The 17,715-nt window shown below is 45.0% G+C and overlaps 1 protein-coding gene across 1 annotated transcript in view; it reads left to right on the top strand.

The window, feature by feature from the left end:
- Positions 1-17,715, top strand: part of LOC129841801 (receptor for retinol uptake stra6-like) — a 113,096-nt gene that overhangs the window by 180 nt on the left and 95,201 nt on the right. The window contains exons 1-4 of the mRNA XM_055910022.1: positions 1-647; positions 10,228-10,294; positions 15,868-15,950; positions 16,230-16,363. The exon at positions 1-647 is cut by the window's left edge and continues 180 nt beyond it. Of these exons, the coding sequence (XP_055765997.1) occupies positions 559-647; positions 10,228-10,294; positions 15,868-15,950; positions 16,230-16,363 (373 nt within the window). The 5' untranslated portion in view covers positions 1-558. The remainder of the gene's footprint in view (positions 648-10,227; positions 10,295-15,867; positions 15,951-16,229; positions 16,364-17,715) is intronic.

Below are 17,715 nucleotides of genomic sequence, written 5' to 3' on the forward strand. Positions count from 1 at the left end.
AGCGAGAGAGAAGAACAGAGCGCAAAAGAGAGGAGAAGAGAGGAGACCAAGCACAGGGTACGGCGAGGGCACCACACCACTTCACACCAGCCAGAAATGCAAACACCACCAAACTTTTGGAGAAACGACTAAACTTTTTTCCTCTTGATCAAAAGGAGACCTGAGCTGAGTTACACAGGACCTGATAGTTGGGTGAACAGCAGGGCTATACTGTACCTAGAGTGGGTTCTAGGGTGATCCGAGAGTGTTCCCGAGAGTTCCCGGGAGAGTTCCAAGCGTGTTCTAGAGTGAGTTCTAGGGTGATCCGAGAGTGTTCCCGAGAGTTCCCGGGAGAGTTTCAAGCGTGTTCTAGAGTGAGTTCTAGGGGGATCCGAGAGTGTTCCCGAGAGTTCCCGGGAGAGTTCCAAGCGTGTTCTAGAGTGAGTTCTAGGGTGATCCGAGAGTGTTCCCGAGAGTTCCCGGGAGAGTTCCAAGCGTGTTCTAGAGTGAGTTCTAGACAGCGTTCTAGAATATTTTCATCGGCCATAGGATCCGTGGGAACTAGAGCCAGACAGCAGGATGAGTGCCACTGAAGACATAGCAAAGGACTACTATGACTACCCTGATTGGAACATGGAGAACGCTGTGCCTACCAAGGTCCCGGTTGAGTGAGTACTGTTAACTCTTATTAATCTCTGTTGTTCCAAACATTGTTGTTCCGTTGTTCTCTACGACTTGCTGTGGGGTTGTGACTGATTATCAGTGAAATACTCTCCCTAATCCTTTTTGTTTTATCAATGTTTAAAGTGTCCACCAAGGTCCCAGTCAAGTGAGTGCACACCATTACATCTCTATGGGACTAGCTGTATTATTTCATTCAGGATGACAAACCATATCCATATGTGAAGTTACTTTTGTTGTTTCATAGTTCTCGTCGACTTTTTGTGTGGGGTTTGTGATTTGAATGTTGGTGAAATCTGCTTCCTACTCTCTTGGTTAAATGTTTGAATCATTAATTTGGGTGAACTGCTTCAATACGGTCAAGTCTTTAACTTGATTAGCCTCAGGTGCATCAATAATAACGTGACAGTAGACGTGGCTGAAACACTAATATCACCAGACAGTAGATGTGGCTGAAACACTAATATCACCAGACAGTAGACGTGGCTGAAACACTAATATCTCCAGACAGTAGACGTGGCTGAAACACTAATATCTCCTGACAGTAGATGTGGCTGAAACACTAATATCTCGTGGCTGAAACACTAATATCTCTATACGGTAGATGTGGCTGAAAAACTAATATCACCAGACAGTAGATGTGGCTGAAACACTTATATCTTCAGACAGTTTATGTGGCTGAAACACTAAAATCTCCAGACAGTAGACGTGGCTGAAACACTAATATCACCAGACAGTAGATGTGGCTGAAACACTAATATCTTCAGACAGTAGACGTGGCTGAAACACTAATATCACCAGACAGTAGACGTGGCTGAAACACTAATATCACCAGACAGTAGATGTGGCTGAAACACTAATATCTCGTGGCTGAAACACTAATATCTCTATACGGTAGATGTGGCTGAAAAACTAATATCACCAGACAGTAGATGTGGCTGAAACACTTATATCTTCAGACAGTTTATGTGGCTGAAACACTAAAATCTCCAGACAGTAGACGTGGCTGAAACACTAATATCACCAGACAGTAGATGTGGCTGAAACACTAATATCTTCAGACAGTAGACGTGGCTGAAACACTAATATCACCAGACAGTAGACGTGGCTGAAACACTAATATCACCAGACAGTAGACGTGGCTGAAACACTAATATCACCAGACAGTAGACGTGGCTGAAACACTAATATCTCGTGGCTGAAACACTAATATCACCAGACAGTAGACGTGGCTGAAACACTAATATCTCGTGGCTGAAACACTAATATCTCTATACAGTAGACGTGGCTGAAACACTAATATCTCCAGACAGTAGATGTGGCTGAAACACTAATATCTCGTGGCTGAAACACTAATATCACCAGACAGTAGATGTGGCTGAAACACTAATATCTTCAGACAGTAGACGTGGCTGAAACACTAATATCACCAGACAGTAGACGTGGCTGAAACACTAATATCACCAGACAGTAGACGTGGCTGAAACACTAATGTCTTCAGACAGTATATGTGGCTGAAACACTAATATCTCCAGACAGTAGACGTGGCTGAAACACTAATATCTCCAGACAGTAGACGTGGCTGAAACACTAATATCACCAGACAGTAGACGTGGCTGAAACACTAATATCACCAGACAGTAGACGTGGCTGAAACACTAATATCTCGTGGCTGAAACACTAATATCACCAGACAGTAGACGTGGCTGAAACACTAATATCTCGTGGCTGAAACACTAATATCACCAGACAGTAGACGTGGCTGAAACACTAATATCTCGTGGCTGAAACACTAATATCACCAGACAGTAGACGTGGCTGAAACACTAATATCTCGTGGCTGAAACACTAATATCTCTATACAGTAGATGTGGCTGAAACACTAATATCTCCAGACAGTAGACGTGGCTGAAACACTAATATCTCCAGACAGTAGACGTGGCTGAAACACTAATATCACCACAGTAGATGTGGCTGAAACACTAATATCTCGTGGCTGAAACACTAATATCTCCAGACAGTAGATGTGGCTGAAACACTAATATCTCCAGACAGTAGATGTGGCTGAAACACTAATATCACCAGACAGTAGATGTGGCTGAAACACTAATATCTCCAGACAGTAGATGTGGCTGAAACACTAATATCTCCAGACAGTAGATGTGGCTGAACACTAATATCACCAGACAGTAGATGTGGCTGAAACACTAATATCGCCATACAGTAGACGTGGCTGAAACACTAATATCACGTGGCTGAAACACTAATATCTCTATACAGTAGATGTGGCTGAAACACTAATATCTCCAGACAGTAGACGTGGCTGAAACACTAATATCACGTGGCTGAAACACTAATATCTCTATACAGTAGATGTGGCTGAAACACTAATATCTCCAGACAGTAGACGTGGCTGAAACACTAATATCTCTATACAGTAGATGTGGCTGAAACACTAATATCTCCAGACAGTAGACGTGGCTGAAACACTAATATCACCAGACAGTAGATGTGGCTGAAACACTAATATCACCAGACAGTAGATGTGGCTGAAACACTAATATCTCCAGACAGTAGATGTGGCTGAAACACTAATATCGCCATACAGTAGACGTGGCTGAAACACTAATATCACCAGACAGTAGATGTGGCTGAAACACTAATATCGCCATACAGTAGACGTGGCTGAAACACTAATATCACCAGACAGTAGATGTGGCTGAAACACTAATATCTCCACAGTAGATGTGGCTGAAACACTAATATCTCGTGGCTGAAACACTAATATCTCCAGACAGTAGATGTGGCTGAAACACTCATATCTCCAGACAGTAGATGTGGCTGAAACACTAATATCTCCAGACAGTAGATGTGGCTGAAACACTCATATCTCCAGACAGTAGACGTGGCTGAAACACTAATATCTCCAGACAGTAGATGTGGCTGAAACACTAATATCACCAGACAGTAGTCGTGGCTGAAACACTAATATCTCCAGACAGTAGATGTGGCTGAAACACTAATATCTCCAGACAGTAGACGTGGCTGAAACACTAATATCACCAGACAGTAGACGTGGCTGAAACACTAATATCTTCAGACAGTATATGTGGCTGAAACACTAATATCTCCAGACAGTAGACGTGGCTGAAACACTAATATCTCCAGACAGTAGACGTGGCTGAAACACTAATATCACCAGACAGTAGACGTGGCTGAAACACTAATATCACCAGACAGTAGACGTGGCTGAAACACTAATATCACCAGACAGTAGACGTGGCTGAAACACTAATATCTCGTGGCTGAAACACTAATATCACCAGACAGTAGACGTGGCTGAAACACTAATATCTCGTGGCTGAAACACTAATATCACCAGACAGTAGACGTGGCTGAAACACTAATATCTCGTGGCTGAAACACTAATATCTCTATACAGTAGATGTGGCTGAAACACTAATATCTCCAGACAGTAGACGTGGCTGAAACACTAATATCTCCAGACAGTAGATGTGGCTGAAACACTAATATCTCGTGGCTGAAACACTAATATCTCCAGACAGTAGATGTGGCTGAAACACTAATATCTCCAGACAGTAGATGTGGCTGAAACACTAATATCACCAGACAGTAGATGTGGCTGAAACACTAATATCTCCAGACAGTAGATGTGGCTGAAACACTAATATCTCCAGACAGTAGATGTGGCTGAACACTAATATCACCAGACAGTAGATGTGGCTGAAACACTAATATCGCCATACAGTAGACGTGGCTGAAACACTAATATCACGTGGCTGAAACACTAATATCTCTATGCAGTAGATGTGGCTGAAACACTAATATCTCCAGACAGTAGACGTGGCTGAAACACTAATATCACGTGGCTGAAACACTAATATCTCTATACAGTAGATGTGGCTGAAACACTAATATCTCCAGACAGTAGACGTGGCTGAAACACTAATATCTCTATACAGTAGATGTGGCTGAAACACTAATATCTCCAGACAGTAGACGTGGCTGAAACACTAATATCACCAGACAGTAGATGTGGCTGAAACACTAATATCACCAGACAGTAGATGTGGCTGAAACACTAATATCTCCAGACAGTAGATGTGGCTGAAACACTAATATCGCCATACAGTAGACGTGGCTGAAACACTAATATCACCAGACAGTAGATGTGGCTGAAACACTAATATCGCCATACAGTAGACGTGGCTGAAACACTAATATCACCAGACAGTAGATGTGGCTGAAACACTAATATCTCCACAGAAGATGTGGCTGAAACACTAATATCTCGTGGCTGAAACACTAATATCTCCAGACAGTAGATGTGGCTGAAACACTCATATCTCCAGACAGTAGATGTGGCTGAAACACTAATATCTCCAGACAGTAGATGTGGCTGAAACACTCATATCTCCAGACAGTAGACGTGGCTGAAACACTAATATCTCGTGGCTGAAACACTAATATCTCCAGACAGTAGATGTGGCTGAAACACTCATATCTCCAGACAGTAGACGTGGCTGAAACACTAATATTTCCAGACAGTAGACGTGGCTGAAACACTAATATCACCAGACAGTAGACGTGGCTGAAACACTAATATCACCAGACAGTAGATGTGGCTGAAACACTAATATCGCCATACAGTAGACGTGGCTGAAACACTAATATCTCGTGGCTGAAACACTAATATCTCCAGACAGTAGACGTGGCTGAAACACTAATATCTCCAGACAGTATATGTGGCTGAAACACTAATATCTCCAGACAGTAGACGTGGCTGAAACACTAATATCTCCAGACAGTAGACGTGGCTGAAACACTAATATCTCCAGACAGTAGACGTGGCTGAAACACTAATATCTCCATACAGTAGATGTGGCTGAAACACTAATATCACCAGACAGTAGATGTGGCTGAAACACTAATATCTCCAGACAGTAGATGTGGCTGAAACACTAATATCGGCATACAGTAGACGTGGCTGAAAAACTAATATCACGTGGCTGAAACACTAATATCTCTATACAGTAGATGTGGCTGAAACACTAATATCTCCAGACAGTAGATGTGGCTGAAACACTAATATCACCAGACAGTAGATGTGGCTGAAACACTAATATCTCCAGACAGTAGATGTGGCTGAAACACTAATATCGCCATACAGTAGACGTGGCTGAAACACTAATATCACCAGACAGTAGATGTGGCTGAAACACTAATATCGCCATACAGTAGATGTGGCTGAAACACTAATATCTCCAGACAGTAGACGTGGCTGAAACACTAATATCTCCATACAGTAGACGTGGCTGAAACACTAATATCTCCAGACAGTAGACGTGGCTGAAACACTAATATCTCCATACAGTAGACGTGGCTGAAACACTAATATCTCCAGACAGTAGACGTGGCTGAAACACTAATATCTCCAGACAGTAGATGTGGCTGAAACACTAATATCACCAGACAGTAGATGTGGCTGAAACACTAATATCTCCAGACAGTAGATGTGGCTGAAACACTAATATCACCAGACAGTAGACGTGGCTGAAACACTAATATCACCAGACAGTAGACGTGGCTGAAACACTAATATCTCCACAGTAGATGTGGCTGAAACACTAATATCTCCATACAGTAGATGTGGCTGACACTAATATCACCAGACAGTAGACGTGGCTGAAACACTAATATCACCATACAGTAGATGTGGCTGAAACACTAATATCTCCAGACAGTAGACGTGGCTGAAACACTAATATCTCCATACAGTAGATGTGGCTGAAACACTAGTATCTCCAGACGGTAGACGTGGCTGAAACACTAATATCTCCAGACAGTAGACGTGGCTGAAACACTAATATCGCCATACAGTAGACGTGGCTGAAACACTAATATCGCCATACAGTAGACGTGGCTGAAACACTAATATCTCGTGGCTGAAACACTAATATCACCAGACAGTAGACGTGGCTGAAACACTAATATCACCAGACAGTAGACGTGGCTGAAACACTAATATCGCCATACAGTAGATGTGGCTGAAACACTAATATCACCAGACAGTAGACGTGGCTGAAACACTAATATCACCAGACAGTAGATGTGGCTGAAACACTAATATCTCGTGGCTGAAACACTAATATCTCCATACAGTAGACGTGGCTGAAACACTAATATCACCAGACAGTAGATGTGGCTGAAACACTAATATCTCCAGACAGTAGACGTGGCTGAAACACTAATATCTCCAGACAGTAGACGTGGCTGAAACACTAATATCGCCATACAGTAGACGTGGCTGAAACACTAATATCTCCAGACAGTAGACGTGGCTGAAACACTAATATCTCCAGACAGTAGACGTGGCTGAAACACTAATATCTCTATACAGTAGATGTGGCTGAAACACTAATATCTCCAGACAGTAGACGTGGCTGAAACACTAATATCTCCAGACAGTAGATGTGGCTGAAGCCTGGAGGTGTTCAGTGTTATTAACTAGTATCTCCATACAGTAGACATGGCTGAAGCTTGGAGGTGATTAACTGGTAAATGATGGACTAAACTAAATGTTACGTAATTGTGCTTTTCTATAGATTCTCCGGGTCCAGTTGTGTCCAGACAGACCTTCCAGAATATGAAACTTACTGAGTGTACCTAAGATATGATGTTAGTCTGAGCCTAACCATTCTGTATTTTCAGTGTTAGTCTGAGCCTAACCATTCTGCCTTTTCAGTGTTAGTCTGAGCCTAACCATTCTGCCTTTTCAGTGTTAGTCTGAGCCTAACCATTCTGCCTTCTCAGTGTTAGTCTGAGCCTAACCATTCTGTATTTTCAGTGTTAGTCTGAGCCTAACCATTCTGCCTTTTCAGTGTTAGTCTGAGCCTAACCATTCTGCCTTTTCAGTGTTAGTCTGAGCCTAACCATTCCGTATTTTCAGTGTTAGTCTGAGCCTAACTATTTTGTATTTTCAGTCTGATTATAGCTTTGTTGTGTGAGCATCTTTACTTTCACCCCGTGTTATAGTTGAACAATGTTTATTATGGAATGAGGGTGGCAAATTTCTTGTTACCTTCCCTCCTTAGGCTTAACTTTTTCTGACTGGTCAAATGTCTGCATTGTAATTTGAACTCTACCGCTGTTGCTCATGATGATGCTGTGTTTTACTGAGACTAGGGGATGTATTCAGGCAAACATCCAAAACAGGTCCTGTTACTCTGGGTTTAGTAATAATTGTGTAACACCTCTAGGTTTAGTAACACTCAGATACTGGGGAAAGGGAAAGGGGAATACCTAGTCAGTTGTAAAACTGAATGCCTTCAACTGAAATGTGTCGTCACGCATTTAACCCAACCAATCAGAGAGGTGCCGGGGGGCTGCCTTAATCGACATCCACGTCTTCGGCGCCCGGGGAACAGTGGGTTAACTGCCTTGCTCAGGGCCCGGGGAACAGTGGGTTAACTGCCTTGCTCAGGGCCCGGGGGAACAGTGGGTTAACTGCCTTGCTCCTAGGCCCGGGGGAACAGTGTGTTAACTGCCTTGCTCAGGGCCCGGGGGAACAGTGTGTTAACTGCCTTGCTCAGGGCCCGGGGGAACAGTGTGTTAACTGCCTTGCTCAGGGCCCGGGGAACAGTGGGTTAACTGCCTTGCTCAGGGCCCGGGGGAACAGTGTGTTAACTGCCTTGCTCAGGGCCCGGGGGAACAGTGTGTTAACTGCCTTGCTCAGGGCCCAGGGGAACAGTGGGTTAACTGCCTTGCTCAGGGCCCGGGGGAACAGTGTGTTAACTGCCTTGCTCAGGGCCCGGGGGAACTGCCTTGCTCAGGGCCCGGGGGAACAGTGTGTTAACTGCCTTGCTCAGGGCCCAGGGGAACAGTGTGTTAACTGCCTTGCTCAGGGCCCAGGGGAACAGTGTGTTAACTGCCTTGCTCAGGGCCCGGGGGAACAGTGTGTTAACTGCCTTGCTCAGGGCCCGCGGGAACAGTGTGTTAACTGCCTTGCTCAGGGCCCGGGGGAACAGTGTGTTAACTGCCTTGCTCAGGGGCAGAAGGACAGATTTTTACCTTGTCAGCTCGGGGATTCGATCCAGCAACCTTTCGGTCGCTGGCCCAACGCTCTACCTGATGATAGTTTAGTTTATCAACAGTCACTTGGTTTAGTAACACTAACATACGGTATCATCTCTGTCAGTCAGCTGTCAAACACACCTCCCTGCTCTAGCAACCTGCAGGCTCTTTGTCCTGTGTTGTATTGATTAGGGCACACTGTAGCAAAACTATTCTGCAACAGACATTACTGTCTTACTCAGATACTGCAGCACCCTCAGTCTGTCAGCCAAACCTCCCTGCTCTGGCAGGCCTGTCTCATTCATTAGGAACAAACGGAAGAAAACAGACTGGGAGAGACTACCTGAACTTGTCCAATAAGAATTCCTCATTTTAGTTTCAGTTACAAAAGATTTTGCTATGCTGTGTCCGAATGAATTTGAGCCTCTAGGCCTACGTAGCATGCACAATATGTCCCCGGCATTGCCTGCTATCGTTTCTGCTAGCATAACGGCTAGCATTAGCTTACTATGAGGCCCAGTAAAGCCTATCTATCCCTCCATCACTGCTAGCATTAGTCCAAGCATTACTGCTACAGTAGCTTTACTATAACTGCTAGCATTACCATGCGACCCAGTAATACCAAAGATTTTCTAGTAAGACCTGTCCCAAGCAATAGGATTATCGCTACAGTACCCATTGTATGAAGCATTATAGCAGTACTATGAATCATTGTAGCCTCAACATGACGCATTACTATGAAGCATTATAACATTACTATGAAGCATTATAGCATTTCTATGAAGAATTATAGCATTACCATGGAATAGTATAGCATTACCATTAAGCATTTTAGCATACTTATGAAGCATTATAGCATTACCCGGAAGCATTATAGCATTACCATGAACATTAAAGCATTACTATGAATCATTATAGCATTACCATGAATCATTAATACATTATCATGAAGCATTCTAGCATTACCATTATGCATTATAGCGTTACCATGAAGCATTATAGCATTACCATGAAGCATTATAGCATTACCATGAAGCATTATAACATTACTAGTAAGTATTATATCATTACCATGAAGCATTATAGTATTTTTTTTGAAGCATTGTAACATTACCATGAAGCATCATAGTATTACCATGAAGCATTATAGCACTGCCATGAAGTATTATAGCATTGCCATGAAGCATTATAGTATTACTATGAAGCATTGTAGCATTACTATGAAGCAGTATACCACTGCCATGTTGCGTGATAGCATCACCATGAAGCACTGTATAATTACCATTAAGCATTATAGTGTTTATATGAAGCATTATAGCATTACTATAAATCATTATAGCATTACCATGAATCATTATAGCATTCCTATAAATAATTATAGCATTATCATGAAGCATTACATTATATACAGCTGTACTACAACTACAGTACCCATAATGCATTGTGTCTGTGTTTGTGAATGTTACTTTGCAGAGTAATCCCACCATGTGACCCTACAGCTGATGATAGACTCTACCACATCTGCATCTCTGCCATTTCTGTAAGTCCATGATGTACTACACTACCCATCATTCTCTGTTGTCTGTAAGTCCATGATGTACTACACTACCCATCATTCTCTGTTGTCTGTAAGTCCATGATGTACCACACTACCCATCATTCTCTGTTGTCTGTAAGTCCATGATGTAGTACACTACCCATCATTCTCTGTTGTCTGTAAGTCCATGATGTACTACACTACCCATCATTCTCTGTTGTCTGTAAGTCCATGATGTACTACACTACCCATCATTCTCTGTTGTCTGTAAGTCCATGATGTACTACAGTACCCATAATTCTCTGTTGTCTGTAAGTCCATGATGTACTACAGTACCCATAATGCTCTGTGTAACACATCTGGTTGTATTTGTTATGCCGGGCGTACAGTACACGACTTTCAACATCTTAACATTGCTGAGCTTCTCACATTAAACAGCTATATTTCCTGTAGTTTTTTGACTTGCCTACGTAGACTAACTGATCTGGTACAGACGGGTTTCACACACTACTAAACTCCGGAAAAAAAAGAAACGTCCTCTCACTGTCAACTGCGTTTATTTTCAGCAAACTTAACATGTGTACATATGTGTATGAACATAACATGATTCAACAACTGAGACATAAACTGAACAAGTTCCACAGACATGTGACTAACAGAAATGGAATGATGTATCCTTGAACAAAGGGGGGGGGTCAACATCAACAGTCAGTATCTGGTGTGGCCACCAGCTGCATTAAGTACTGCAGTGCATCTCCTCCTCATGGACTGCACCAGATTTGCCAGTTCTTGCTGTGAGATGTTACCCCACTCTTCAACCAAGGCACCTGCAAGTTCCCTGACATTTCTGGGGGGGATTGGCCCTAGCCCTCACCCTCCGATCCAACAGGTCCCAGACGTGCTCAATGGGATTGAGATCCGGGCTCTTCGCTGGCCATGGCAGAACACTGACATTCCTGTCTTGCAGGAAATCACACACAGAACGAGCAGTATGGCTGGTGGCAGTGTCATGCTGAGGGTCATGTCAGGATGAGCCTGCAGGAAGGGTACCACATGAGGGAAGAGGATGTCTTCCCTGTAACGCACAGCATTGAGATTGCCTGCAATGACAACAAGCTCAGTCCGATGATACTGTGACACACCGCCCCAGACCATGACGGACCCTCTACCTCCAAATCGATCCCGCTCCAGAGTACAGACCTCAGTGTAACGCTCATTCCTTCGACGATAAACGCGAATCTGACCATCACCCCTGGTGAGACAAAACCGCAACTCGTCAGTGAAGAGCACTTTTTGCCAGTCCTGTCTGGTCCAGCGACGGTGGATTTGTGCCCATAGGCGACGTTGTTGCCAGTGATGTCTGGTGAGGACCTGCCTTACAACAGGCCTACAAGCCCTCAGTCCAGCCTCTCTCAGTCTACTGCGGACAGTCTGAGCACCGATGAAGGGATTGTGCGTTCCTGGTGTAACTCGGGCAGTTGTTGTTGCCATCCTGTACCTGTCCCGCAGGTGTGATGTTCGGTGGTACCGATCCTGTGTAGGTGTTGTTACACGTGGTCTGCCACTGCGAGGACGATCGGCTGCCCGTCCTGTCTCCCTGTAGCGCTGTCTTCGGCGTCTCACAGTCCGGACATTGCAATTTATTGCCCTGACCACATCTGCAGTCCTCATGCCTCCTTGCAGCATGTCTAAGGCACGTTCACGCAGATGAGCAGGGACCCTGGGCATCTTTCTTTTGGTGTTTTTCAGAGTCAGTAGAAAGGCCTCTTTAGTTGTCCTAGGTTTTCATAACTGTGACCTTAATTGCCTACCGTCTGTAAGCTGTTAGTGTCTTAACGACCGTTCCACAGGTGCATGTTCATTAATTGTTTATGGTTCATTGAACAAGCATAGGAAACAGTGTTTAAATCCTTTACAATTAAGATTTTTACGAATTATCTTTGAAAGACAAAGGGACGTTTCTTTTTTTGCTGAGTTTAGGACTGTCTCGCCAAAACAATGGCGGGATTAGATTGTTAATACAACGAGCTGTGGCTCAAAGCAGCCTAGGTTTCTGTCAGACGTTCACGCTTACCATACAGAGTTGAACTATCTAGCTAACATTTAGTTTTTAAAAACTTTGCATTACATGTAACCTTGTGAACTTCCGAGCTGTAACAATTTGACACTTTGACTTTGGTTAAAGGCAGAAATATGGGGACGTCTGGGACTGCTCAAAGACGGGATCGGTAGCCTTCAGATTGTGTCTCCGACGAGCATTGCGTCGACCGTGCGTCCCGAGAAATTTTCCTCGATCTCTAAAAACGTGTCAGGGACAGCTAAATCAGGGCCAAAATCATGTAGTGAACTCCCAGTTATTTTTATTTTTATAATTTTATTAACCCACCATCCCACCTTCTTCAGAGGTCTTCTACATCGTCTTTGTTTTCCCGGCTTCAGTCTCCTCTCATATCTGAGTCAGCCTTTCGTCTCTCTAGTCATGCTTTCCACACTGTTGCTCTTGTCCACCTGAACCTGACTGTTCTGGCTCTGACCACCTGAACCTGTTCTGGCTCTGCCCACCTGAACCAGACTGTTCTGTCTCTGTCCACCTGAACCTGTTCTGGCTCTGTCCACCTGAACCAGACTGTTCTGTCTCTGTCCACCTGAACCAGACTGTTCTGGCTCTGCCCACCTGAACCAGACTGTTCTGGCTCTGTCCACCTGAACCAGACTGTTCTGGCTCTGCCCACCTGAACCAGACTGTTCTGGCTCTGTCCACCTGAACCTGTTCTGGCTCTGTCCACCTCAACCAGACTGTTCTGGCTCTGTCCATCTGAACCAGACTGTTCTGGCTCTGCCCACCTGAACCTGTTCTGGCTCTGCCCACCTGAACCAGACTGTTCTGGCTCTGCCCACCTGAACCTGTTCTGGCTGTGTCCACCTGAACCAGACTGTTCTGGCTCTGCCCACCTGAACCTGTTCTGGCTCTGTCCACCTGAACCAGACTTTTCTGGCTCTGCCCACCTGAACCAGACTGTTCTGGCTCTGTCCACCTAAACCAGACTGTTCTGGCTCTGCCCACCTGAACCAGACTGTTCTGGCTTTGTCCACCTGAACCAGACTGATCCGGCTCTGCCCACCTGAACCTGTTCTGGCTCTGTCCACCTGAACCAGACTGTTCTGGCTCTGCCCACCTGAACCAGACTGTTCTGGCTCTGCCCACCTCAACCAGACTGTTCTGGCTCTGTCCACCTGAACCAGACTGTTCTGGCGCTGCACACTTCAACCAGACTGTTCTGGCTCTGTCCACCTGAACCAGACTGTTCTGGCTCTGCCCACCTGAACCTGTTCTGGCTCTTCCCACCTGAACCTGTTCTGGCTCTGCCCACCTGAACCAGACTGTTCTGGCTCTGCCCACCTGAACCAGACTGTTCTGGCTCTGCCCACCTGAACCAGACTGTTCTGGCTCTGTCCACCTGAACCTGTTCTGGCTCTGCCCACCTGAACCAGACTGTTCTGGCTCTGCCCACCTCAACCAGACTGTCTGACTCTGCCCACCTCAACCAGACTGTTCTGGCTCTGCCCACCTGAACCAGACTGTTCTGGCTCTGCCCACCTGAACCTGTTCTGGCTCTGTCCACCTGAACCAGACTGTTCTGGCTCTGTCCACCTGAACCTGTTCTGGCTCTGTCCACCTGAACCAGACTGTTCTGGCTCTGCCCACCTGAACCTGTTCTGGCTCTGTCCACCTGAACCAGACTGTTCTGGCTCTGTCCACCTGAACCTGTTCTGGCTCTGCCCACCTGAACCAGACTGTTCTGGCTCTGTCCACCTCAACCAGACTGTTCTGGCTCTGCCCACCTGAACCTGTTCTGGCTCTGCCCACCTGAACCAGACTGTTCTGGCTCTGCCCACCTGAACCTGTTCTGGCTCTGCCCACCTGAACCAGACTGTTCTGGCTCTGCCCACCTGAACCAGACTGTTCTGGCTCTGCCCACCTCAACCAGACTGTTCTGGCTCTGTCCACCTGAACCTGTTCTGGCTCTGCCCACCTGAACCAGACTGTTCTGGCTCTGCCCACCTGAACCTGTTCTGGCTCTGCCCACCTGAACCTGTTCTGGCTCTGCCCACCTGAACCAGACTGTTCTGGCTCTGTCCACCTGAACCTGTTCTGGCTCTGCCCACCTCAACCAGACTGTTCTGGCTCTGCCCACCTGAACCAGACTGTTCTGGCTCTGTCCACCTGAACCAGACTGTTCTGGCTCTGTCCACCTGAACCTGTTCTGGCTCTGTCCACCTGAACCAGACTGTTCTGGCTCTGCCCACCTGAACCAGACTGTTCTGGCTCTGTCCACCTCAACCAGACTGTTCTGGCTCTGTCCACCTGAACCAGACTGTTCTGGCTCTGCCCACCTGAACCAGACTGTTCTGGCTCTGCCCACCTGAACCTGTTCTGGCTCTGCCCACCTGAACCTGTTCTGGCTCTGCCCACCTGAACCAGACTGTTCTGGCTCTGCCCACCTGAACCTGTTCTGGCTCTGCCCACCTCAACCAGACTCTTCTGGCTCTGCCCACCTCAACCAGACTCTTCTGGCTCTGCCCACCTCAACCAGACTCTTCTGGCTCTGCCCACCTCAACCAGACTCTTCTGGCTCTGCCCACCTCAACCAGACTCTTCTGGCTCTGCCCACCTCAACCAGACTCTTCTGGCTCTGCCCACCTCAACCAGACTCTTCTGGCTCTGCCCACCTCAACCAGACTCTTCTGGCTCTGCCCACCTCAACCAGACTGTTCTGGCTCTGCCCACCTCAACCAGACTGTTCTGGCTCTGCCCACCTGAACCAGACTGTTCTGGCTCTGCCCACCTCAACCAGACTCTTCTGGCTCTGCCCACCTCAACCAGACTCTTCTGGCTCTGTAAGGACTTTATGGAACCTGATTTCTTTATCCAGTAAACCTGTTATATATCGACGGGCATGTTGCAGCCATAGCTGATAACACTCCAGTTCACAACTAATCTACAGATTACAAGTTTATTTTTTACTGCGGAGATGATACCAGTCCGTTCAGCTAAACATTACACTCTTTGTACTCAATGTCCTGTGTTTTTTACTCCAAAGGGGAATTTAAGGCCAGGCACCATACCATAAAAAATAAAAAAATTCTTCCCTTAATCATATCACAATCAACTTTTACCCGTTTGTTTGTATTACAAATATTGTGTTAGAATATGCTGTTTCATTAAATATGTGCAAAACGAACTTTTCGGGACACTGGATTAAGTGAACTGTGAAGTACGGACAGCCTAGGTCCGTACTGGTCAGTGAGCTGTGAAGTCCTGACTAATGGTGACCCAGTCAGATCATAGACTGGGGGAAGCCCTTTTGTTGTGGGGTCACCCCCCCCAGTCTTTGGTCTGACCCAGGGGAGAGGGCAGGGGGTCCCAAGAGGACTGAGGTGAAGGCAGGAGGTCCACAGCTGCACAAGTGTCAAGGGTCATATGGGTCGGGCAGAAGGACCACACCGATATGGCTAACTGGGATAACTAAAATGTCTCCTGGACTAATTGGTCTGTCTTCCGTTCTGTGCTGCAGCTGGTGGTCATGTTGATCCTAGCATTCCTTGCCAGGAGGAGGAAGCTGGCGGATGGGCAGAAAAGAGTCCCAGGGTTACTCAGGTGAGATCCCCTTCTCTTACACCCTTATTATAGTCTTAGACCTCAACAACAGCGTGTTGGCCATTTTAAATACATTTAAATGGCATCCTAATCCTCTGTTCTGTTGGGCAAGTGAATTTACAAACGGAATAGGACTTTTTAAAATTTTATTTCAATGATATTTCCCACCAACCCTGCTGTCAACACTGTTGCATCCCCCTGCCATGACATCATATATCAAACCTGAAGCAGCTTGGTTCTAACATCCTGGTTCTAAATATTTTCCTGTTTTATCCCCAGCCCAGTGAACTTCCTGGACCACACGCAACACAAGGGCTTAGCTGTAGCAGTGTTTGGCGTGCTGTTCTGCAAACTGTTTGGTCTGGTTATCGCCCCAAACCCTCTTCCCTTCACCACAGACCAAGCCAACAAACGTAAGGAGCAGGAAGATGGAACATTTTTGAGATGATAGATCGGAGTAGTGTTTTTTTTTCTCACAATTATTAGGATTTCACAGTGAAACCTATTGTTATTCGTAGATCATTATTTTCTCCTTAAAGGGAAACTTCGCCGCTAGACTCTATTCGCGGTGTTTTCCTGTCCCTCCACATCATTCTTAGTGATGAAAGGTGTTTCAGACATCATTCTTAGTGATGAAAGGTGTTTCAGACATCATTCTTAGTGATGAAAGGTGTTTCAGACATCATTCTTAGTGATGAAAGGTGTTTCAGACATCATTCTTAGTGATGAAAGGTGTTTCAGACATCATTCTTAGTGATGAAAGGTGTTTCAGACATCATTCTTAGTGATGAAAGGTGTTTCAGACATCATTCTTAGTGATGAAAGGTGTTTCAGACATCATTCTTAGTGATGAAAGGTGTTTCAGACATCATTCTTAGTGATGAAATGTGTTTCAGACATCATTCTTAGTGATGAAAGGTGTTTCAGACATCATTCTTAGTGATGAAAGGTGTTTCAGACATCATTCTTAGTGATGAAAGGTGTTTCAGACATCATTCTTAGTGATGAAAGGTGTTTCAGACATCATTCTTAGTGATGAAAGGTGTTTCAGACATCATTCTTAGTGATGAAAGGTGTTTCAGACATCATTCTTAGTGATTAAAGGTGTTTCAGACATCATTCTTAGTGATTAAAGGTGTTTCAGACATCATTCTTAGTGATGAAAGGTGTTTCAGACATCATTCTTAGTGATGAAAGGTGTTTCAGACATCATTCTTAGTGATGAAAGGTGTTTCAGACATCATTCTTAGTGATGAAAGGTGTTTCAGACATCATTCTTAGTGATGAAAGGTGTTTCAGACATCATTCTTAGTGATGAAAGGTGTTTCAGACATCATTCTTAGTGATGAAAGGTGTTTCAGACATCATTCTTAGTGATGAAACGTGTTTCAGACATCATTCTTAGTGATGAAAGGTGTTTCAGACATCATTCTTAGTGATGAAAGGTGTTTCAGACATCATTCTTAGTGATGAAAGGTGTTTCAGACATCATTCTTAGTGATGAAAGGTGTTTCAGACATCATTCTTAGTGATGAAAGGTGTTTCAGACATCATTCTTAGTGATGAAAGGTGTTTCAGACATCATTCTTAGTGATTAAAGGTGTTTCAGACATCATTCTTAGTGATGAAACGTGTTTCAGACATCATTCTTAGTGATGAAAGGTGTTTCAGACATCATTCTTAGTGATGAAACGTGTTTCAGACATCATTCTTAGTGATGAAAGGTGTTTCAGACATCATTCTTAGTGATGAAACGTGTTTCAGA

The sequence above is a fragment of the Salvelinus fontinalis genome, unplaced genomic scaffold, assembly GCF_029448725.1.
Source record: "Salvelinus fontinalis isolate EN_2023a unplaced genomic scaffold, ASM2944872v1 scaffold_0001, whole genome shotgun sequence".
NCBI lineage: Eukaryota > Metazoa > Chordata > Actinopteri > Salmoniformes > Salmonidae > Salvelinus > Salvelinus fontinalis.